We start from the raw sequence: 24515 nt of genomic DNA on the forward strand, positions 1-24515 counted from the left end.
GAGGTCATCTCTACAATTTGTCTGGGCCAGAAAAGCTGGCCATGCAAGAATACATCCGTGAAAACTTAGCTAAGGGATTCATTCGCCCTTCCCGGTCGCCTGCCGGAGCAGGTTTCTTTTTTGTAAAAAAGAAAGACGGAGGCCTTCGGCCATGCATTGATTACCGGGGACTGAATAAGATCACAGTTAAAAATCGTTATCCGTTACCTTTAATAGACGATTTATTCACCCAAGTCACCAATGCTAAGATTTTTTCGAAATTGGATTTGAGGGGTGCATACAACCTGGTGCGGATCAGAGAGGGCGATGAATGAAAGACGGCCTTTAACACACCCGACGGGCATTACGAGTACCTGGTGATGCCCTTCGGGTTGTGTAACGCCCCCGGCCGTCTTTCAGGAACTCATCAATGAAGTTTTCAGAGAGGTGTTGGGTAAATTTGTCTTAATTTACCTGGATGATATACTAATCTTTTCAGACAACCTCTCTGAGCACAGGTCTCATGTCAAATTCGTGCTGCACAGGCTTAAACAAAACAGACTTTATGCCAAATTGGAGAAATGTATTTTTGAGGTGACATCTGTCGCTTTTCTGGGATATATAATTTCCACCTCGGGCCTTTCTATGGATCCCGCCAAAGTCTCTGCTGTCTTGGAATGGCCCCAACCAGTAGGACTCAAATCCCTTCAGAGATTTTTAGGGTTTGCTAATTACTATAGAAGGTTCATAAAGGGGTACTCCACAGTTGTAGCACCCCTCACCAGTCTCACAAAGAAAGGGGCAGATACTAACCACTGGTCCCCCGAAGCCCTAGCTGCTTTCTCCACTTTGAAAGAACTGTTTTGCTCAGCACCCATTTTGAGACACGTAGACACCTCTTATCCATTTTTTGTGGAGGTTGACGCCTCTGAAGTTGGGGTAGGGGCTGTGCTGTCTCAATGCTCTGGGCTGCAGGGAAGGTTACACCTGTGTGCCTATTTTTCTCGGAGGTTTTCCCCAGCAGAAAAAAACTACGATATAGGCAACAGGGAGCTCCTGGCCATTAAATTGGCCTTTGAGGAATGGCGTCATTGGCTGGAAGGAGCAGAACATACGATTACAGTTTACACTGATCACAAAAATTTGGAATACATTGAGGGGGCTAAGAGATTGAGTCCCCGACAGGCCCGGTGGTCACTGTTTTTCTCGAGATTTAGATTTGTAATTACGTATACTCCGGGTAGTAAAAACATTAAGGCGGATGCCTTGTCCAGATGTTTTGAGCCGGAGACAGCACAGCCCTCAGACCCAGAGACCATTGTCCCACAGAGAGTCGTGCTGGGAGTCACTGAAACCTGGAAAGACTGGACGGAGATTTTAAGTCCATTCCAGCAGGATGTCCCTGAGGGGAAGCCTGAAGGGGTTATGTTTATACCACTGCCATTTCGCCTCCAGATTTTGCAATTGTTCCACTCGCACAAGAATGCTGGGCATCCGGGGGCTTCCAGAACACAAGACTTGGTTGCTAGGTGTGCTTGGTGGCCTTCTCTGGCAACAGACTGCAAGGAGTATGTTAGAGAATGTGCAGTGTGTGCTAAAAGCAAACCCTCCCGTCTGGCACCTGTGGGAACGTTGCAGCCTTTGCCCACCCCGAGTGAACCGTGGACCCATTTGTCCATGGATTTTGTGGGTGAACTTCCGAGGTCAGAAGGCATGTCGGTCATTTGGGTGGTAGTCGACCGTTTCAGTAAAATGGCCCATTTTGTGCCCTTGAAAGGACTCCCCTCGGCCCAGGAGTTGGCCGACCTTTTCATCATCCACGTTTTCCGACTGCATGGCATTCCGGAAAACATAGTGTCAGATCGGGGAGTCCAATTTGTTTCCAGATTTTGGAGGGCATTTTGTCATCAAATGGGCATGGAACTGTCATTTTCGTCGGGCTACCACCCACAGACTAATGGTCAGACGGAGAGGGTTAATCAGTCGCTGGAACAGTTTTTAAGGTGTTATGTTGCGGATGCGCAAAATGATTGGGTCAAGTTCTTGCCATATGCAGAATTTGCGCACAATAATTTGAAAAGCTCTTCCTCTGGATTTTCTCCATTTCAGGTGGTAACCGGAAAGTTGCCTAAGTTCTCCCCATTACCAGTATCTTCCACTCAGTTTCCAGCTCTGGAGGCTTGGCAAAAATAATTTAAAACCATTTGGGGTATCGTAAAAAGTAATTTGGGGAAGGCTTTTCAAAGTCAGAAAGGTCAAGCTGACAAAAGACGGTCCTTGGAGTGGAAGTTCCGACCAGGAGACCTGGTCTGGGTCTCCACACGTCATTTAACCCTGAAACAACCCTCGCCCAAGTTAGGTCCCAGGTTTGTGGGCCCTTTTCCTGTGACCAGGAAGATCAACAATGTTACTTATGCCATCGATCTTCCTGCCAGCATGCGTGGTGTAAGATCTTTTCATGTGTCCCTGCTTAAACCAGCAGTCCATGTGTGTGTATCCTGAGAAACCGGGTAGGAGTTGTCCGGAGTCCACTCCTCAGGGGGGGGGGGGGTGGGGGTACTGTGAGAAAACGCAGAAAAGCCGCCGCAAGTACTCAGAGTAAGGCGGCTGATTCCGCGTTCAACATGACGGCTTGCGCGCAGGAACCTGCATTTACTGGCCTGACGAAACGCGGAGAAACCGCCGCATGCCCAGAGAACAGGGCGGCGGATTCCGCGTCCGACGCGGCGGTTTGCACGCATAGGCCTACTCCTGTCTGTACTGCTGAACGCGGAGAAAACGCCGCACGCTCAGACAGCGGTGCGGCGGATTCCGCATTCAAAACAGCAGAGGCAGTACAACACAGGTCTGGTGTGGCTGGGACTGATAGTCCACACAGGTTCAGAATGACGCGTGCGCACGCGGAGAAGCAGAGCATTTATAGCAGTCAGAGGGGTGTCAGCTGACCAGGCCGGTCAGCTGACAATTCTTTCAGTTTTCATTGGTCCAGCACTTAGGGGAGGCGCTGGAGAGCGCTGGTGTATATAAACTGGGTGCTGGTCATTCCTCTGGTGTCTGGCGTTGCGATCACTACGTGGTAGCACTCAGGCCTTGTCAGTATCTGTGTTACTTTAGACCAGTTTCCAAGGTGTTGATGACCACGGAACTCACACCTTAGTCTAGGAAATTCTGTTATAATCTGTGTTATTGTCTAGACCAGTTTCCAAGGTGTTGATGACCACGGAGCTCACACCTTAGTCTAGGAAATTCTGTTATCATCTGTGTTATTATCTAGACCAGTTTCCAAGGTGTTGATGACCACGGAACTCACACCTTAGTCTAGGAATTGTTGTTTATTTGTTATGACCTTCTGCTTCCCTGACCATTCCTCTGATCTCTGATTTTGTACTTTGTCATTCTGTTACTCTGTTGCTGAACTTGGCTAGTCTCTGGATTCTCTACCCGTCTTCTGTCTCTGTACTTTATCTGTCCGTGTGTTAACGACCTGGCCTGCCCGACCTCGAGAACTATCTCTCCTGTTGAGAGATAGTTCACAGTCCCTCATTGGTGTCACTCACGTTTTGTCCTTCCTACACCCGGCCTGACTCCTCCCTGCGGGGAGTTCAGACCAACGGAAGGAACTTGCTGCAATACTCCTTATTGCTTTAGCACCTGACATTCAGGTGCGATCCTCAAAGTATTTCTGTTGCACCAAAACACTCTCATCACTCAGGTGTCCAGAGGTTAGAGATATATCTGATTATCGGTGATACTGCAGATCATCAATAATCGGGTATATATCTGCATTCTCGGTGATACTGCAGATCACCAGTAATCAGATCCTCTCTGTGTTACACCAATCGTTACAGGGATGGACCAAAATAATTATGTCAGGATTTTATAGATGAATTGAACAAGAATTTGTTGAACATCCATCTAAACTCTGACATCTCAGATTCACAGGTTGAGAGCCTTGACCTTCAACTTACTATGGGTTCTGACAATTGCATACATTCGAATCTCTATCGAAAACCGACTGCAACAAACAGTCTCCTACACTTACAGAGTTTTCATAAAGAGGACCAGAAGCATAATTTGCCGATTGGCCAGTTTTTGCATTGAAGGAGAAACTGTTTTGACTTTGAGGATTTTCTTCAACAGTCTGGTGACCTAACAAGTCGTCTTGGCGAACGAGGCTATCCAAAAAAGGTAATATCCCGGGCGTTTCAAAGGGCCGAGAACTCTGATAGAATGGAAATGTTACATTCCAAGACCAATCAATCTGAAAAAAGGGATACGCTTTATTTCCAATTTTAACAATCAGTGGTCAGACCTTAGGTTTCTCTTGCAAAAGCACTGACCCATATTATTATCGGACAATCATTTGTCCACTGTTCTTAACCACTTAAGCCTAACTGGACCAAAATTCCCATCCAGTTAGGCTACGTGCACTCCCACGGGCCGCGCGCGCTCCCATGGGGGCTCCCGTGCGTGTTCCCGCCGCCGACCGTTAGCCCAGCGATCAATAAAAGGGATTATAGATCCCTTTCACCGATCGAAGCCCCCGGAGAAAAGCCGACAGCGTCTCTTTAGACGCTGTGGTTTTTCTGAGTTCAAAAAGTTCCTGGTCTTCATTCTTGTTCCTGGGAGCGATTGGCTTCCTGGGAGCGAGATCGATCGCTCCAAGGACTTTTTGACTGTGGCCATCTTGTGGCCAAATAGTAAAACTACACCCACAACCACTTTCTATTAAATGAATACTTTTTTTACATTTAAAATTAGCTGTTTACCTCCCACATTAAAAAATACCCAAATAAAAAAAAAATTACAATAATAATAATTAAAAAAAACCATAAATAGTTACCTAAGGGTCTGAACTTTTTAAATATGCATGTCAAAGGAGTATATCAATATAATTTATTAAATTATGGGCTTTTAAATAGTTGTGGACGTAAATTGAAAAAATGCACCTTTGTTTCCAAATAAAATATCGGCACCATACATTGTGATAGGGACATAATTTAAATGGTGTAATAAGCGGGACAAATGGGCAAATAAAGTACATGGGTTTTAATTCTGGTAGCGTGTATTAATTTCAAACTATAATGGCCAAAAGCTGAGAAATAATGATTTTTTTCCATTTCTTTCTTAATATTCCTGTTAAAATGGATTTCAAATAAATTAATTCTCAGCAAAATGTATCACCCAAAGAAAGCCTAATTGGTGGCGGAAAAAACAAGATATAGATCAATTCATTGTGATGAGTAGTGATAAAGTTATTGGCAAATGAATGGGAGGTGAAAGTTGCTCAGATGCAAAAAAATCTCAACCCTGTGGGCTTAAAGTGGATCCGAGGTGAACTTTTACTCATTGCATAATTGTGTTCCTTTCCTATTGTTTATTGGGCATTCCTCAAGTCAAATACTTTTTTGTTTTAATACTCTAATGCCCTATAAACTAAATAAGCCACGCACACAGGTTTTCAGAGAGCCTTGGCAGTAGCAAGGGCTCATGGGAGCTCAGTCTGGGCAGGAGGAGGGGGAGGTGTTACTAGCTATTGATTTCAGAGGCAGAGGGGAGGAGGGAGGAGGGGGATTATGTTGTTTTGCTCAAGATACAGATAAGCCTGCCTCTGTGTAATGTTTACAACCAACATTGCTGCTGTCATTGTATAACTGGAAGACATAATCATATTCTATTAAAGCTGTTTTCAGCTAGATTTGCTGTGTAAACCATCTAAACTTGGTGCTTTGAGTCCGCCAGGAGAAAAGCGCGATATAAATGTTCTGTGTTTGTAAACTTTAGATAAGATATATAGACAAGTTACTTGTTACAGTTAGTTTTTCATCTCGGATCCGCTTTAAGTGGTTAAAGGATACCCGAAGTGATATATGACATGATGAGATAGACATGTGTATGTACAGTGCCTATCACACTAATAACTATGCTGTGTTTCTTTTTTTCTTTCTCTGCCTGAAAGAGTTAAATATCAGGTATGTAAGTGGCTGACTCAGTCCTGACTCAGACAGGAAGTGACTACAGTGTGACCCTCACTGATAAGAAATTCCAGAAAATGGCTTCTGAGAGCAGGAAAGAGAAAAAGGGTAATTTCTTATCAGCGGAATCGCTCAGAAACAGCCTTATCAGTCTGCAGACAGACTGTACACACGCCAAACTGTTGCTGGAACGCCCGCCCAGCGGGAGGCGACGACAGACCCGTCGTTGCCTTTAGTACGGCGTGTGTACGGGCCTTTAGAGTTTGATTCCGGTTAACTGGAGATACCAGAGTTCTCCTTCCCTTAAAGATTGGGTCGGTAGAGTAAATATGGTGAAGGGGGTGGAGAATCAAATTGCATTACAGCAAGATAAGTTAGAAGGGTTTAATGATAAGTGGGAGAAATGGAGTGAATTTCAGGGCACAAAGGAATATGGGGATATGATGGAGATGTAGGAGGAGGAGCTCTTGGAGGGGTGTAAGGAGGATTATGGGAGAGAAGGGAATAGATATAATGAAATTGTTTATAATGAGATATTGACGTGATAAGGAATATGTCTGTGGACACGGGAGGAGGATGGGAATAGGGATTAGGTTTTTGTTTTATTCTTTTTTCTTTTCTGTAAAAATGAACGTAAGGCCTCTTGCACACTGCACACGATTCCGATTCAGATTCCGCTTTTTAATCAGTTTTTACATCCGATTCAGATTCCGATTTGCAGTGTGCAAGGAGCAAACTGCAAATCAGAATCGGATGTAAAAACTGATTAAAAAGCGGAATCTGAATCGGAATCGCGTGCAGTGTGCAAGAAGCCTAAATGTGTAACAAGTGAGTGGATTGTAATTTTTCTTCTTCATTGGAAAAAAAATAAATTATATGAAAAAAAACAACAACAACATTTAACGCAGAATAACTCACTGCAATGAAAAATCACTGCCCTGTTCACAGTGCACACGTTGCGTTGGTGACTAACGCTGCACGTTAAGTGAAAGTACTGCCTGCAGTGCGTTATACACGTTATTAGCTGTGTTAGACTGTTTGCACATGCTCAGTAGGGACTTGGAAGCATACTTATCATTGCCTGTATGCTCTACTGTATGCGACGGTAACGGGGCATTAAGTTGCGCTGCGACTTTTGTGGGGGCATTGCGTTAACGTTGCATCAAAACACAACATCCTGTTGTGAAAGAGGCCTTATGGGATTAACTTGGCAAGGTTACATTTATGAGATTAACATGTTGCCATCTCTTATTTATAAGACAGCACAAATCATTCCCATCAGCACATCCCAAAACCCATGAAAATGTGAAAAAAAAGAGTAAATGTATAGAAATGTATAAAGCAAAAGGAGTGTGTCAAAATGGATTTTAGGCGGTCATTTTGTTATAAATTTTATTTTACTTCAATAAGCTATAAAGTACTAAACATGACTGCTTTAAAGGGCTACTAAAGTGAGAGTTATATGGAGGCTGCCATATTTATTTCCTTTTAAACAATACCAGTTGTCCGACAGTCCTGCTGATCTATTTGTCTGCAGTAGTGTCTGATTAATGCTGGGCATACACGGATAGATTTTTCTTACCAATCGAGCCACTGATGGCTCGATTGATAATTTCCGACAGGTCCGATTGCCCGCGGGATCGATACTCGCGGGCGGACAATAGCAGAAAACGCCCGCGGGGAGGAGCGGGAACCGATCCAGGCGCGCGCGGGGACGCGGCGGGAGTCGATTCGGCGGCTAATCGAGCCGCAGAAACGGTCCGTGTATGCCCAGCATAACACCAGAAACAAGCATGCAACTAATCTTATCAGATCTGACAATAATGTCAGAAACATCTGATCTGCTGCATGTTTGTTCAGGGTCTATGGCTAAAAGTTTTAGAGGCAGAGGATCAGCAGGATAGCCAGACAACTGGTATTGTTTAAGGAAATAAAAGGTAATAATTATGGCAGCCTCCATATCACTTCAGTTGCCCTCCTCACCCCTCCAGTCAGCCATCCCAGAATCCTCCTCACCTCTCCAGTCAGACCTCCCAGAATCCTCCTCACCTCTCCAGTCAGCTCTCCCAGAATCCTTCTCACCTCTCCAGTCAGTTCTCCCAGAATCCTCCTCACCTCTCCAGTCAGCCCTCCCAGAATCCTCCTCACCTCTCCAATCAGCCCTCCCAGAATCCTCCACACCTCTCCAGTCAGCCCTCCCAGAATCCTCCTCACCTCTCCAGTCAGCTCTCCCAGAATCCTCCTCACCTCTCCAGTCAGCTCTCCCAAAATCCTCCTCACCTCTCCAGTCAGCTCTCACAGAATCCTCCTCACCTCTCCAGTCAGTCCTCCCAGAATCCTCCTCACCTCTCCAGTCAGCCCTCCCAGAATCCTCCTCACCTCTCCAGTCAGTCCTCCCAGAATCCTCCTCAACTCTCCAGTTAGCCCTCCCAGAATCCTCCTCACCTCTCCAGTCAGCCCTCCCAGAATCCTCCTCACCTCTCCAGTCAGCCCTCTCTGAATTCTCCTCACCTCTCCAGTCAACTTTCCCAGAATCCTCCTCACCTCTCCGGTTATCCCTCCAAGAATACTCCTCACCTCTCCAGTCAGTCCTCCCAGAATACTCCTCTCTAATCAGCTCTCCCAGAATCCTCCTCACCTCTCCAGTCTGCCCTCCCATAATCCTCTTTACCTCTCCATTCAGCTCTCCCAGAATCCTCCTTACCTCTCCAGTCAACCCCTTCCAGAATCCTCCTCACCTCTCCAGTCAGCCCTCCCAGAATCCTCCTCACTTCTCCAGTCTGCTTCCCCAGAATCCTCCTCACCTCTCCAGTCAGCAGGCAGATGATCTCCAGGCTGAGTATTACTATCCTCTCAGTCATGTGACTCTGGTCCTCATCCATCCGCATTGATATGGACATGTGACCTACACAGGGGAGAGAATAGACTGAGGATTATCTGGCCTGTAGGACTATATAAGGATGGAAAGTAGATTCACTCATTACAATGCACATCAAACTCTGACTTCAGGGTGCTGGATTTTGAGGAATCTTTAGTTGGTATTCTGTCTCTCCAGCAACAATAAACTCACCATTACAATTAAAAACTGGTCATTTCATGCTCAGGGGGCAACATAGCAAAATCAGCAGGGGATCAAATACTTTTTCCCCTCACTGTATGTACGTCTGAGCTGAGGACAGCTGCTCACTATCCGTTACATGCAGCAGTTTCCTATAGTAACTGCACTGCCTGACACCTGTGTGGTTACCAACACTGCTATTCAGCTGCATTAGCCAATCGCTAAAGGGGGCGGCTCCACAATGTCATTATAAACCTTTGTTTATTGTTGGGTCAGTAATATATACAGAAGTAAGGTGTAACTGCTGCTGATGTCATAATGGGCTCTATTCACAATGTCTTACCGCATGCGGTAAAATAGTATGTGCAAATTATCATCCAGAAGATCACCATTGTGTAATTCTCCAAGGTTTATCTCCTTAATTTTCCGCATGCAGTAAATGTGCGGTAAAAAGTGACTTAATCCCCTCCACTTTGAAATTCTTAATTGAATAAATGTGCGGATAAGTGGCGATAAATAAGGATTTTATTTATCACCTATAGAGGGCAGCATAATAACCTTTAAACAAAAACATGTATTTGTTACAGCTGATACAAACCCTGCAATAAAGCTCCTGTGTGTGTACTTCCTGCTTTAATGGAAGCAGAAATAGGATGAACATCCTGTGTTTACAAATTAGCTGCTCTGCAGAGGCAGCCAGCTGGCACAGCTGAGAGTTCAAATTACAGTTGTGATTATTCACAGATGAGGGGGAATTAGACAGGCTAAACTCTCTAAATACATACAGGGTACATTTCTATATGTTTTCCCTCTGTCCTGCGCAAGAGTTGAAGTCCCACTTTAAATGTGACAGGCTATCCTGGGACGTCTCTGTGTAATGTGTGACAAGCATATGGGCTGCCCTACAGTGATCAAAAAAGCTTTATTTCCATACATATTACCAACCAATTACCGACCGTTTAACCGCACTTTTAATCGAACATTAATCACCCCCCACCCAGTTTCTGAGCTGATGCTAATGTTGCTGCAAATGATATGCAGCTTGATATTGGACCAATCAAGTACAAAAGATGATGCTTCAGTACAGACCAATGACATTGAGCTACTGTTATCAAAGACATTTTGCATGATCTTGTTTTGTTGTGAGCTACTTGTACATCCTCCCTTGTATGTTAACCCTTTTATCTATTGTGCAGCGCTGCGTAATATGTTGGTGCTTTATAAATACAATAAATAATAGTATTGAATTGCACAATATTACACTGTACACACACTATATACATACACACGCAAACAGTGAGCACAGGCGCGCATATACACACACACAATTACACAAACAGTGAGCACAGGAGCGCATGCACACACAAACAAAGTAATATAAATGTCACACTTACTAGGGTGATGATGGCAGCTGGCAGCAGACACAGGCAGCACCTCCAGCAGAGAGGGGACACAGGCAGAGCTGCTGCAAAGTCTGGAGGAACAGCTGATTCACAAAGGGGGTCTCTACACCATGTGAGGGTCCCCCAAACACACAGCTCATTCCTCTCCTCCTCTTCCCACTCAGCATTCACACACCTGGCTGCAGGGGGGCTTCTCACATGGCTGGGGGGATACACATTGTCCAGAGCAAGAGTAAGCTGGGGGTGTGGCCTCCTCTCTATGGCTGGGAATGCTGGGCTTCAGCAAAATGGCCGCCGCTGCTGAGGTGTGCAGCTCGTGCTCTAGTGCCAGAGATTGCTAGCAGCAGCATCACGTGCTATACCCTGTATGTTATGATTAGATTGCTGTGTATTTATATTACAGAGCACAATAAACTATAAACACAATAACATGAATATTGTGCATAGAGGGGACATCAGTACCTGACTCACTGGCAGTAAGTGGGCTGAAACTGACAAAAAAAAACGTCCCCAAAAGAATCAAATAAAATGTAAAACTACAATAAAATGTGTCCTAAATTATTAGGTGTACGTTTTAAAAAGTGCTACAAATAGGTCCCCCTAACTTTCCCCCAACCTACCCCCTCTGGCGGTGGCGCAGGGGATTGTGGGGAGGATGTTTTTTTCTTCCTATTGCCCTGTGACAGTCTCGCGAGACTTCTGGAGATGTCTGTGTGATCAGCAGCTGTAGCTGTGGCTGTGGCTGAGGGCTGATTGCTTTGCCATGTGCTGCTTCTTCCAGCAGAGCTATTGGCTGCACTTCCTCGTCTCATCCACGGCTGTCATGTCAGGATTTCCTGGACCAAACATGGCGGCATACCTATGGGTATAGGCTCCGCCCCCGAACCCTGATAGAACAGCTCACTAATAAAACCTTTGAACCCACCCCCTCAAGCCATTCTTTTTTTCTGTCCTCGAACGGACATGTTCACTATATTTTTTTTTCTTTTATTATTTACGTTTTTTTCCTTTTCCATTTAGGTACTTTGTTAATATTACCTGTGCAGGGGTGCCGTGCGGGTTCCGCCTCTCCAGTATTGTGCTGCTCGAAGTCCTTAAATAGGACATAGGAGCACCCTCTCTCCCCACATAGCTGGAGACTTTCTCCCAGGTCCACGCCGCCGCTGCCGCCATTGCGCCGCTGTCTCTATTGACCAGGCGCATGAAGATAGAGAGGAAGAGGAGGTCTCGCGTATCGCGAGAACTTGGGCGACAGCGCTGATTGGCCGGGGGGTACGCGTACAGCGTCATGACGTCACCCGGAAATTAAAAGGAGCATGGATGGCTGTGTTTGCCGGCATCTGCAGCGGTGGGTAGCGTTTCTTTGCGCTGGGACCACTTGTTTGCGGCCAGGCAACGGTCACTGGACGGGATCCGGGCCACGTGGAGCATTGACAGGAAAGATCTGCTTCTGGACCAGGTATGAGGCGATAGCCAGATGATTGAATCAATCTGTAAAGGGCATTGTCATACTGATATGTGGTGTGCTTAAAGTTATAGCCTATGCTTATCTCTCTTAAACAGAGATGGAAGCTACTGGGCAAGTAGTGGAGATGGAGGAGGAGGTGGTTGTGGACAGGTAACAAGCTGCTAAATGCAGCTTTCTCTGTTCTCCTCACCTAGGGTGTATTTATTTCCCCTGCACAGGGTTCCCCTGGTTTAAAAGAGTGCCTTATTTTTCCGTCCTAAATGGAACGGATAGTTTCTGAGTGGAACATATCTTATTCTTATGTCTCCATAGTCCAGGGGAAGGAGGAAGCGCTCAGAGAGAACAGGAGCAGCGGTCCTCTTCTATCAAGTCGAATGCCCGCCCAAGATCCAAAGAAAGAGAGCATAAGTCTACTTCAAAAAAGAGAGACTCATATGAAAGGAGAGACAAGTCTGCATCTAGAAGGGGATCCTCAAGGGACTATCATCATAGGAGCCGGTCCCGTAGCAGAAGTCCCAGGAGACGTTATGGGGATGCAAGGAGAACATCTCCCAGGCGTCAATCCAGAAGGTCCAGGTCCAGATCTGTTCACAGACAGGATAGGAGGAGACGTTCCCCTTCCTATTATGCTTACAGACATGATCCTCAAAGGGACTATTATGGTTACAGGTCCCCAAGAGGGCCGCGCAGACTATGGACTATTTCTCCTGAGTCAGACGGAGTTCCTCCGTTTCAGAGGCCTGGGCAAGCGGAATGTTGGTCATGTACAAAGCCAGCATTACCAGATAAGAAAGTCTGTGAGGCTTGTTTTCTGGAATTAGGGCGAGAAAAGGAGTCTGATAACCAGCAAGTACTAGCCTATATTCAGCAGGCGGTCCAGGAAACCTTTCAAAATATGGCCTCCCAGCTTCCAGGCTCCTCTGCAGCTGTTCAGGGTCTGGTAACAGATGTAGCTCCCCAGACAGATGCACCTCCTGTTGGTTTCGATTTTTCTCTTGTTCCAGCATTTCTTACAGCAATAAAGTCGGCAATAGATTGGCGGGAGGAAGATGATGCGTCACAAGAACCGGATAAATATTATCCACACTTAGATCAGAAACCGCAAGTTTTTCCTTTAATGAAGGTCATAAAGGATGTGGTTTTGAATGAATGGAACAAAGTGGAGCAGAAACCTTCCTTAAACAATAGATTCGCAAAGCTATATCCGTTGGGACAGGAAGACTTGAAGTTGTTTGAGTCAGCCCCCATCGTGGATGCATCAGTCGCACGTCTGGCGAAGCATGTGACTCTGCCATTGGAGAACGCCATAGCCTTCAAGGATCCACTTGAAAGAAAGATGGATGTAGACATCAAGAAGGCCTTCCTGGCGGCAGGTGCAGCCTGTAGGCCGGCGGTGGCTCTAACATCACTAGCAAAAGCCACGAAAGTGTGGGTAGAAAACATCGAGACGGCTCTGAACAACGGCACAGACAAACAGGAGATAATAAAGGCCCTAGATGAGTTGAAGTTATCTGGAGATTTTATGGGTGAGGCTGCCATTGATGTGATTAGAGCATCGGCAAGAGCAATGTTATGGAACATCACGACTAAGAGGGCTTTATGGTTAAAGCCATGGGCAGCCGATCAAGCTTCTAAGTCAAATTGGTGCAAGATTCCATTTGACGGAACTCATCTCTTTGGGCCTCAGATGGACTCGGCGATTGCCAAAGTGACAGGGGGAAAGTCGGGCCTGATCCCTCAGGATAAGAGACAAAGACCTAGACAGCCGGCTTCTAGGAGAAGCTTCTCTAATAGATACCAACAATCAAAATCATACAGGCCAGGAAGGCAATTTGGAAGAAATTGGAAGGGTACCCAGTCTTCCTTCCTGAAGGGAAACAAGTCTAAGATCTCCTCTGATTCCCAGCAAGGCCAGAAGCGGTTTTGATGGGACGCCCACTCAGGGTCATCCAGTAGGGGCCAGGCTTCAGCTCTTCTGGAGGTCTTGGGTGGAAAGTATCAAAGATCCTTGGGTAATAAGGACACTAAGGAGAGGACACTGCTGGAAATTCAACAGAAGGCCTCCACAGAACAAGTTTGTGTCCACAAAAATGCCTCCAGGAAGAAACAAGTCATCTTCTCTAAGGGAATACGTTCAATCCCTGAGGAAGGAGCAGGCGATTATTCCAGTCCCATCCCGGGAACGCTTCGCTGGAATTTACTCACCTCTTTTTCTGGTTCCAAAGGCATCAGGAGGATGGAGACCAGTCCTAGACTTAAAGTTTCTGAACAACTATATAAAGACCAGGCACTTCAAGATGGAATCTCTCCAGTCCATTATACCGATGGTGGCCATAGGCGACTGGATGTCCACTATAGATCTTTCAGATGTCTACCTGCACATACCAAAAAGAGAAGATTACCAGAGGTTCCTCAGGTTCTGTGTAGAAGGAGAACATTACCAGTTCAGATGTCTACCTTTCGGGCTGTCAACAGCTCCAAGGACATTTACAAAGATCCTCCTACCCGCAATAGCATGGATGAGAATCCAGGGCTTACAAGTATATCACTATCTGGACGATATTCTGTTGTTACACCAGAGCAAGGAGAAATTGGTCCTACATCAGAAGCGGCTGCTGGAATTCCTACAGTCCCTAGGATGGATAATCAACTTCAGGAAAAGTCAGCTGATACCCTCTCAGGACATGATATTTCTGGGGGCGAGATTCCTAACCCTCAGGAACCAAGTGTGTCTACCAGATCAGAAGCAGGCATTAATTCAGCAGAAGGTATTCAGAGCATTGTCAGCATCCCACTTGTCGGCAAGAGAGTGCTTGAGTTTGTTGGGAACACTATCCTCCACGATCCCAATGGTAAAGTGGGCTCATTGGCACTTGAGGGAGTTCCAGTACTTCTTCCTGAAAAAGTGGAACAAGACGTCTCTTCTCCAGCAATTCAGGTTGTCAGCGGAAGTAAGGAGATCACTTCTGTGGTGGACCAAGAGAGTGAATCTGATAAACAGTCTTCAGATACAGCCGGAAGTTCCAATAATAGTCACGACAGATGCAAGTTTGGACGGTTACGGAGCCCATTGTGGAGAATTCCAGTGTCAGAACAGATGGGATTCAAGACAAATAGGTGTGCCCTCGAATCTCCTGGAACTCAGAGCGGCTTTCCTAGCTCTAAAAGCCTTTCGGCACCTGATCTACGGGAAATCGGTGTTATTGCAAATAGACAATATAACGGCAGTAGCACACATCAGGAGACAAGGAGGAACAAGAAGCTTTTCCCTGCTGAGGGAAACGGAACGTCTGATGCTATGGGCACAGAAAAATATTGCCAACCTGTCCGCATCTTATCTTCCAGGGGAGAAGAATGTCTTAGCAGATCGCCTGAGCAGACGTTTCATGGATCCCCACGAATGGTCACTGGACATGAAGGTGTTCCTCCAAATAACCAGGAAATGGGGAGAACCTCAAATAGACCTTTGGGCATCATTTCAGAACAGGAAAGTGGAGCGGTTCTTCTCACGCTGGCATCATGCAGCGGCGGCAGGGATAGATTGTCTGGTGCAGAGGTGGAACTTCACCCTGGGTTATGCATTTCCACCCTTCCCTCTAATTCCCAGATTCCTCCAAAGACTTTACAAGGAGTCTTGCATGATCATCGCTATTCTGCCATACTGGCCGAGGAGACCATGGTTTGCCCTGGCACTACTGATGAGTGTGGAGGAGCCGATGACACTACCATCATCTCACAACCTCTTGTCACAGGGGAATCTACTCCACCCAGGGGTAGACAAGCTGAGTTTAACGGCATGGAAGCTGAAAGGAAGAGGTATTTAGGCCTAGGCTGCTCTATCGGAGTGGTGGACACACTTCTGAAGGCAAGAAAGACTTCTACCAACTCGACCTATTATAGGATCTGGGAAAAGTTTACAGCTTTCGCCTTTGAAAAAGGGTTTAGCGTCTTAACTCCAGAGGTGCAGCACATACTAGACTTTCTGCAATCAGGAGTGGAAAAGGGGCTAAGTGTATCAGTGATAAAAGTCCAGGTGTCAGCACTGTCAGCGCTAACGGGAAATCGTTGGGCAACACATTCTTTAGTGATACAGTTCATTCAAGCGGTATTCAAGATGAGACCTCCAAGGAAACCGTTCTTCCCCAAATGGGACCTGTCTTTAGTGCTAGAGGCTCTCTCATCACCTCCATTCTATCCATTGGAAAATGTCTCTTTGGAAAATCTGTTATTAAAAACAGTCTTCCTGACGGCAATAGCTTCTGGAAAGAGGGTCTCGGATCTACAAGCCTTGGGCTGTTCAAGCAACTTATTAGAGTTTTTCCCAGACAGAGTGGTCATTAGGCCTGTACTGCAGTTTATCCCCAAAGTGTCATCGTCTTTTCATGTCAATCAAGAGTTGGTTTTGCCCAATTTCATTTCAGAAGGGATATGTCACCCTTTGGACGTAGGCCAATCTATTAGAGCCTTCCTGGATGCCTCTGCATCTTTCAGGAATTCAGATCACCTATTTATAAATTACCAGGGGCCTAGGAAAGGTAGAGAGGTGTCAGCAAGAACTATTTCCTCCTGGTTGGTTAAGATCATTAAAAAATGTTATGCCTTAAAGGGTTTGCCAGTACCGAATGAAGTGCATGCTCATTCGACCAGGGGTATGTCTGCCTCCTGGGCGTGTTTTTCGAAAGTATCGGTTGAATCAATTTGTAAAGCGGCCAGTTGGTCATCTGTACATACTTTCATGCATCATTATCATGTTGATCCTGCTTCTCTAACTACGGTTGACTTTGGGAAAGCAGTGCTTGCAGTATAAATAAATTTTGTATTTTGCTTTAGTCCCTCCCTCTTGTGTGATTTGTTATATCCCATAGGTATGCCGCCATGTTTGGTCCAGGAAATCGGAAAATTGTTTACTTACCTTCCGTAATTTTCCTTTCCTGGATCAAACGATGGCGGCATACGAATCCCTCCCTCTTGTCCATTCGAGGACTGATTTTCACCAGAATGGCTTGAGGGGGTGGGTTCAAAGGTTTTATTAGTGAGCTGTCCTATCAGGGTTCGGGGGCGGAGCCTATACCCATAGGTATGCCGCCATCGTTTGATCCAGGAAAGGAAAATTACGGAAAGTAAGTAAACAATTTTCCGATTTACTGCTGTCGTGATGAAAATAAATGCAACTTTAGTCAGATTTTGCAACCAAGGCTGGATTTATAGTTTCTTTTTTTGCCCCCCCAAGTATGTTGTGGTTCCCCTTTCTTGTACAGCAGTCCCTCCCATGCCATGTATATCATCTATGTACAGCAGCCCCTCCCATGCCATGTATATCATCTATGTACAGCAGCCCCTGCCATGCCATGTATATCATCTATATACAGCAGTCCCTCCCGTCCCATGCCATGTATATCATCCATGTACAGCAGCCCCTCCCATGCCATGTATATCATCTATATACAGCAGCTTCCCTCCCATGCCATGTATATCATCTATATACAGTAGCGGCCCTCCCATGCCATGTTTATTATCTATGTACAGCAGCGCCCCTCCCCTGCCATGTATATCATCTATGTACAGCAGCCCCTTCCATGCCATGTATATCATCCATGTACAGCAGCCCCTTCCATGCCATGTATATCATCTATATACAGTAGCGCCCCTCCCATGCCATGTATATCATCTATATACAGTAGCGCCCAGGGGTCTAGTCCTGGGAAAAGAAGTGAGTGGACTCACTTGGAAAATCCCTGCGCCGCGCCAAAAATGGGTGTGGTCAAGCATACCGTGGGCATGGTCAAGCATAATGTGGGCGTGGTCATGGGTGGGGCCAAATATACATGACCTTAGCAGTGATGTAAAAGGTCTGCCGAGGAAGTTTGAGCTCTGCCGTAGTGTATCACCCAAAAATAGATGTAATCTGACAGCATTTCACCAACAAGACACATAATCTGGTAGAAGTTCCTCCAAAATACAGATAATATGGCAGTGGTTCCCCCAAAATAGACAATGTGGCAGCAGCATTTCCCCCAACATACACATAATTTGGAAGCAGTTCCCCAAAATACGCGAAACCTGGCAGCGGATCACCCAAAATACACGTAACACCCAAAAGACATATAATCTGGCAGTAGTGGTCCCCCAAACATACACAATCTGGCAGCAGTTCCCCAAAATACATAACAGCGGTTCCACAAAAATGCAGATAATCTGACAGCAGTTCCCCCAAAATAGGTACCCCCAGCATAGGTAGCTAGGTTTATAGGTAACCCCAGTATAAGTAGCCATGAGTATAGTAGTCCCCAGTATATGTAGCCAGAGGTATAGTTGCCTAGTATATGTATCCAGGGGCATATGTCCCAGTATATGTAGCCAGGGGTATATGTGGCCAGTATATGTAGCCAGGGGTATATGTGCCCAGTATATATAGCCAGGGGTATATGTGCCCAGTATATGTAGCTAGAGGTATATGTGCCCAGTATATGTAGCCAGGGGTATATGTGCCCAGTATATATAGCCAGGGGTATATGTGCCCAGTATATATAGCCAGGGGAATATGTCCCCAGTATATGTAGGCAGGTGTATATGTGCCCAGTATATGTAGCTAGAGGTATATGTGCCCAGTATATATAGCCAGGGGTATATGTGCCCAGTATATATAGGCAGGTGTATATGTGCCCAGTATATATAGCCAGGGGTATATGTGCCCAGTATATATAGCCAGGGGTATATGTGCCCAGTATATATAGGCAGGGGTATATGTGCCCAGTATATATAGCCAGTGGGATATGTGCCCAGTATATATAGCCAGTGGGATATGTGCCCAGTATATATAGGCAGAGGTATATGTGCCTAGTATATGTAGCCAGTGGGAAATGTCCCCAGTATATGTAGGCAGGGGTATATGTGCCCAGTATATATAGCCAGGGGTATATGTGCCCAGTATATATAGCCAGTGGGATATGTGCCCAGTATACATACGCAGAGGTATATGTGCCCAGTATATGTAGCCAGTGGGAAATGTCCCCAGTATATGTAGACAGGGGTATATGTGCCCAGTATATATAGCCAGGGGTATATGTGCCCAGTATATATAGGCAGGGGTATATGTGCCCAGTATATATAGCCAGTGGGATATGTGCCCAGTATATATAGGCAGAGGTATATGTGCCCAGTATATATAGCCAGTGGGATATGTGCCCAGTATACATAGGCAGAGGTATATGTGCCCAGTATATATAGCCAGTGGGATATGTGCCCAGTATATATAGCCAGTGGGATATGTGCCCAGTATATATAGGCAGAGGTAAATGTGCCCAGTATATGTAGCCAGTGGGAAATGTCCCCAGTATATGTAGGCAGGGGTATATGTGCCCAGTATATATAGCCAGGGGTATATATGCCCAGTATATATAGGCAGGGGTATATGTGCCCAGTATATATAGCCAGTGGGATATGTGCCCAGTATATATAGGCAGAGGTATATGTGCCCAGTATATATAGCCAGTGGGATATGTGCCCAGTATACATAGGCAGAGGTATATGTGCCCAGTATATATAGCCAGTGGGATATGTGCCCAGTATATATAGCCAGTGGGATATGTGCCCAGTATATATAGGCAGAGGTAAATGTGCCCAGTATATGTAGCCAGTGGGAAATGTCCCCAGTATATGTAGGCAGGGGTATATGTGCCCAGTATATATAGCCAGGGGTATATATGCCCAGTATATATAGGCAGGGGTATATGTGCCCAGTATATATAGCCAGTGGGATATGTGACCAGTATATATAGCCAGTGGGATATGTGCCCAGTATATATAGGCAGAGGTATATGTGCCCAGTATATGTAGCCAGTGGGATATGTCCCCAGTATATGTAGGCAGGGGTATATGTGCCCAGTATATGTAGCCAGGGGTATATGTGCCCAGTATATACAGCCAGTGGGATATGTGCCCAGTATACATAGGCAGAGGTATATGTGCCCAGTATATGTAGCCAGTGGGAAATGTCCCCAGTATATGTAGGCAGGGGTATATGTGCCCAGTATATATAGCCAGGGGTATATGTGCCCAGTATATATAGGCAGGGGTATATGTGCCCAGCATATATAGCCAGTGGGATATGTGCCCAGTATATATAGGCAGAGGTATATGTGCCCAGTATATGTAGCCAGTGGGAAATGTCCCCAGTATATGTAGGCAGGGGTATATGTGCCCAGTATATATAGCCAGGGGTATATGTGCCCAGTATATATAGCCAGGGGTATATGTGCCCAGCATATATAGCCAGTGGGATATGTGCCCAGTAGATATAGCCAGTGGGATATGTGCCCAGTATATATAGGCAGAGGTATATGTGCCCAGTATATGTAGCCAGTGGGATATGTCCCCAGTATATGTAGGCAGGGGTATATGTGCCCAGTATATATAGCCAGGGGTATATATGCCCAGTATATATAGGCAGGGGTATATGTGCCCAGTATATATAGCCAGTGGGATATGTGTCCAGTATATATAGGCAGAGGTATATGTGCCCAGTATATGTAACCAGTGGGAAATGTCCCCAGTATATGTAGGCAGGGGTATATGTGCCCAGTATATATAGCCAGTGGGATATGTGACCAGTATATACAGCCAGTCGTATATGTGCCCAGAATACATAGGCAGAGGTATATGTGCCCAGTATATGTAGCCAGTGGGAAATGTCCCCAGTATATGTAGGCAGGGGTATATGTGCCCAGTATATATAGCCAGGGGTATATGTGCCAAGTATATATAGGCAGGGGTATATGTGCCCAGTATATATATAGCCAGTGGGATATGTGCCCAGTATATATAGGCAGAGGTATATGTGCCCAGTATATGTAGCCAGTGGGATATGTCCCCAGTATATGTAGGCAGGGGTATATGTGCCCAGTATATATAGCCAGGGGTATATGTGCCCAGTATATATAGGCAGGGGTATATGTGCCCAGTATATATAGCCAGTGGGATATGTGACCAGTATATATAGCCAGTGGGATATGTGCCCAGTATATATAGGCAGAGGTATATGTGCCCAGTATATGTAGCCAGTGGGAAATGTCCCCAGTATATGTAGGCAGGGGTATATGTGCCCAGTATATGTAGCCAGTGGGATATGTCCCCAGTATATGTAGGCAGGTGTATATGTGCCCAGTATATATAGCCAGGGGTATATGTGCCCAGTATATATAGGCAGGGGTATATGTGCCCAGTATATATAGCCAGTGGGATATGTGCCCAGTATATATAGCCAGTGGGATATGTGCCCAGTATATATAGGCAGAGGTATATGTGCCCAGTATATGTAGCCAGTGGGACATGTCCCCAGTATATATAGGCAGGGGTATATGTCGCCAGGTAGCCAGGTGTGCCCCCAGCAGGAGGGGAGCAGCGCAGAGAAGGAGAGCTATGGGGACAGCGGGGAAGGGCGGCCGTCTCTCCCCCCCTTCCCTCACCTTTGTGCTCCCCTTCCTGCCTCTCCCCTCCGGTGTTTTCAAATGTCGGGCTGGTGGCTAAAGTGGGCGGAGACTTACCACATTCCAGTAAGTCCGCCCACTTTAGCCGCCAGCTCGACATTTGAAAACACCGGAGGGGAGAGGCAGGAAGGGGAGCACGAAGGTGAGGGAAGGGGGGGGGGGAGACGTCCGCCCTTCCCCGCTGTCCCCATAGCTCTCCTTCTCTGCGCTGCTCCCTCCACACAAGCCAGGGTGGACGGCGTCCACTCTCTGAAAAAAGCAGGTGGACGCCGTCCACCCGCGTCCACGCAGGACTCGACCCCTGGTAGCGCCCCTCCCATGCCATGTATATCATCTATATACAGCAGTCCCTCCCATGCCATGTATATCATCTATGTACAGCAGCCCCTTCCATGCCATGTATATCATCGATGTACAGCAGGGCCCCTCCCATGCCATGTATATCATCTATGTACAGCAGTCCCTCCCATGCCATGCATATCATCTATGTACAGCAGCCCCTCTCTTTCATGAATATGAGCGTCAGTTTCCCCTTTTCATGTGTTGCTCCCCATATTCACCCTCCTCTTACATGTGTTGCAGCCCCTATTCCATGTCCAGGTGCCCATTTGTCTGCAGCTGCCTAAGGCGCGGGCCTTTGTGGCCCTTCCAGAAATCTGGCCCTGTTTGCAATACTTTATAGGTATTACTATCAGAATCGGATGAAGTAGGAGAAACGGGGGAGCAGGTATGTACAGGAAGCTGTCCTGTTGTCCACTGCTCCCCCCCCCCCCCACACCCGTTCTCAGGCATTAGTGCGCAGGCTCTGGCCCAGCTGTGCACGTCCATACATTGCACTAGAGACATATTTCAAATGTTGTAATAACCGGGCCAAACGGGCAAATAAAATGTGAGTGAGTTTTAGTCACTGTACAACGTTTTACTTTAAAACTACAGTAAAATGGTTAAAAACTGAAAAATAATGTTTTTTTTCATGTTTTTTTTTTATTATTCCTAATCCTGTTAAAATGCATTTAGCATAAAATAATTCTCTGTACCACCCAAAGAAAGCTAATTTGTGGCAAAAAAAACAAGGTATAGATCATTTTATTGTGATTAGTAGCGCCAAAGTTATTGGTGAATGAAAGGGAGGAGCGTTGAAATGTGAAAATTGCTCTGGTCCATGATGTGAAAACCCCCCTCCATGGTAAAGTGATTACAGCCTGCAATATAAGAATCCGGTGAGCTCTGTGGTTGCAGGGGTGCTGGCACTGTGTGATGCACTTACTCATGTGCGCCTCTGTCCATGGGACTAATACCCTATGAAGTGCGGGCAGTACCCCACTATTTAAGTTTTATTTTTGTGCAGACGGACTTGTATTCACTGCTAGACTTACCACTGGATTGTTTGGCATTGTAAATCCCGGCAGGTTACTAGTAAAGCGCAGCAGTTTGCAGTTGCATTCATTCGGGTTTTTTTAGAATGAGCTGTTTACCACTATTCTTTGCTTTTTGTACCTTTAAAAGAATCTGTAACAAAAAACAAAAAAAAAAAAAAAACAGCCCCCTGGGGGATACTTAGCTCGGGATAGGAAAGCCCCTGGGTCCTAATGAGGCTTCCCCCGTCCTCTTTCACCTTCCGGGATCCAGCGGTGGCTCCCCCCGAAGAGCGGTGATGTAAATGTGTCTCTTTGCACACTCCTGCACAGGAGCAGTAGCGGCTTTCCAATGGGCTCCAGTGGAAATGGAATGAAATGCACTTTAATCGCTTAAGGACCGGTGCATTTTTGTGTGATCTGTGCTGGGTGGGCTCTTCAGCCCCCAGCACAGATCAGGTGGCAGGCAGGGCGATCAGACTTCCCCCCTTTTTTTTCCCACTAGGGGGGATGTCCTGTTGGGGGGGTCTGATCGCCGCCAGCTAGTTTGCCTAGCGGGGACTCCTCAAAGCCCCCCTCCGCAGCGATATTCCCCCCTCCCTCCCTCTCCTTCCCTCCCTCCCCTTCTGAAAATAGGCAGTACAGGACGGCGATCCATCCTGTACCACCTCAGATAGGCTTCAGCCTATCAGATGGCGGCAATCCCCGGCCAATCAGAAGCCCGGGATCGCCGATCTCCTTTACGACAGCAGCTCCGTATAATGTAAACACCGGGGATTACGTTCCCGAGTGTTTAAATTTAGCCTGCGAGCCCCCCTCCGTGAACTGACAGGAAACGGCCCCCATGGAAACACAGGTGCGACCAGCCGCCGGCGACGGCTGGTTGTTAAGTGGTTAAGGGGTGGGACTTATGAGTAATTTTTGCAGGGCTTTAAAATCGCACCAGGGCTGTGTGCAACGATTTCTAGGGCAATTGCACCTGTGTTTCCTGGCAATTAGAAGCACTAAACAATAAACTTTTTTCTTCTCTCAATTAACTTTATTACATTTACTTGGTGTCCGGATGTCTGGCTTCAGTCCGTAGCCCCGCCCCCTAGAGAAAGAGGCCATAGGTGGTTCTTTAGATCCAATCAGAAAAGTGCCTCTGACCTCTAATGCTAGGGGGCGGAGCTACAGATGGAAGCCGAAAATCTGGACACACGATAAGCATAAAAAACTTTAATTACATTTACAATCGCTCGCCCCCAAACCACTGCAAAATAGATTTTGAAAGAGATTTTACAGCACTACTATACACTCAAAATGCTGCATATCCTGCGACTGCGATTAACCCTATTCACAACTACATTTGTCTATGTTTTCCTTCTGTCCTGTGCAAGAGTTCAGGTCCCCTTCAAACTACAGCAATGATTACTAGAGACAAATGATGGGGAATTAGAATACATACATACATAGAATACATTAGAAAAATACATACAGAGTGTGTTCTCTGTTTTCCTTCTGTCCTGTGAAAGAGTTCAGGTCCCCTTTCAAAATACAGTAGTGATTAGTCACAGATAGGGGGGATTAGACAGGCTACACACTATACATACCAGGTGCATTTCTCTGTTTTCCTTCTGTCCGCTGCAAGAGTTCAGGCACACTTTAAAATTCTGCACCGGTCCTCAACGTGATAACGTCACACCACACCTCCGCTGATTGGCCGCCGGGCTGCGGGAAGAAGACTGGAGATGCGGATCCCGGTTGCCGCCTGCAGAGTCCTGAAGTCCTGCTGAGCAGCGCTGATCGTAGC

General features: G+C 46.3%; 1 protein-coding gene across 10 annotated transcripts in view; it reads right to left on the reverse strand.

The window, feature by feature from the left end:
- Positions 1 to 24515, reverse strand: part of LOC137524126 (zinc finger protein 567-like) — a 342122-nt gene that overhangs the window by 145348 nt on the left and 172259 nt on the right. Inside the window, exons 1-2 of one of the 10 annotated variants that reach the window (XM_068243669.1) lie at positions 10407 to 11229; positions 8759 to 8859 (exon numbers count right to left, since the gene is read on the reverse strand). The exons of 8 other annotated variants lie outside the window; for them this stretch is intronic. In XM_068243669.1, coding sequence (XP_068099770.1) covers positions 8759 to 8854 — 96 coding nt within the window. In that variant the 5' untranslated portion in view covers positions 8855 to 8859; positions 10407 to 11229. Of the gene's footprint in view, positions 1 to 8758; positions 8860 to 10406; positions 11230 to 24515 lie in introns of those variants that run through there. One more of the 10 variants, XM_068243668.1, reaches the window with a different exon arrangement.

This window comes from Hyperolius riggenbachi, chromosome 7 (assembly GCF_040937935.1).
Source record: "Hyperolius riggenbachi isolate aHypRig1 chromosome 7, aHypRig1.pri, whole genome shotgun sequence".
In the NCBI taxonomy this organism is placed as follows: domain Eukaryota; kingdom Metazoa; phylum Chordata; class Amphibia; order Anura; family Hyperoliidae; genus Hyperolius; species Hyperolius riggenbachi.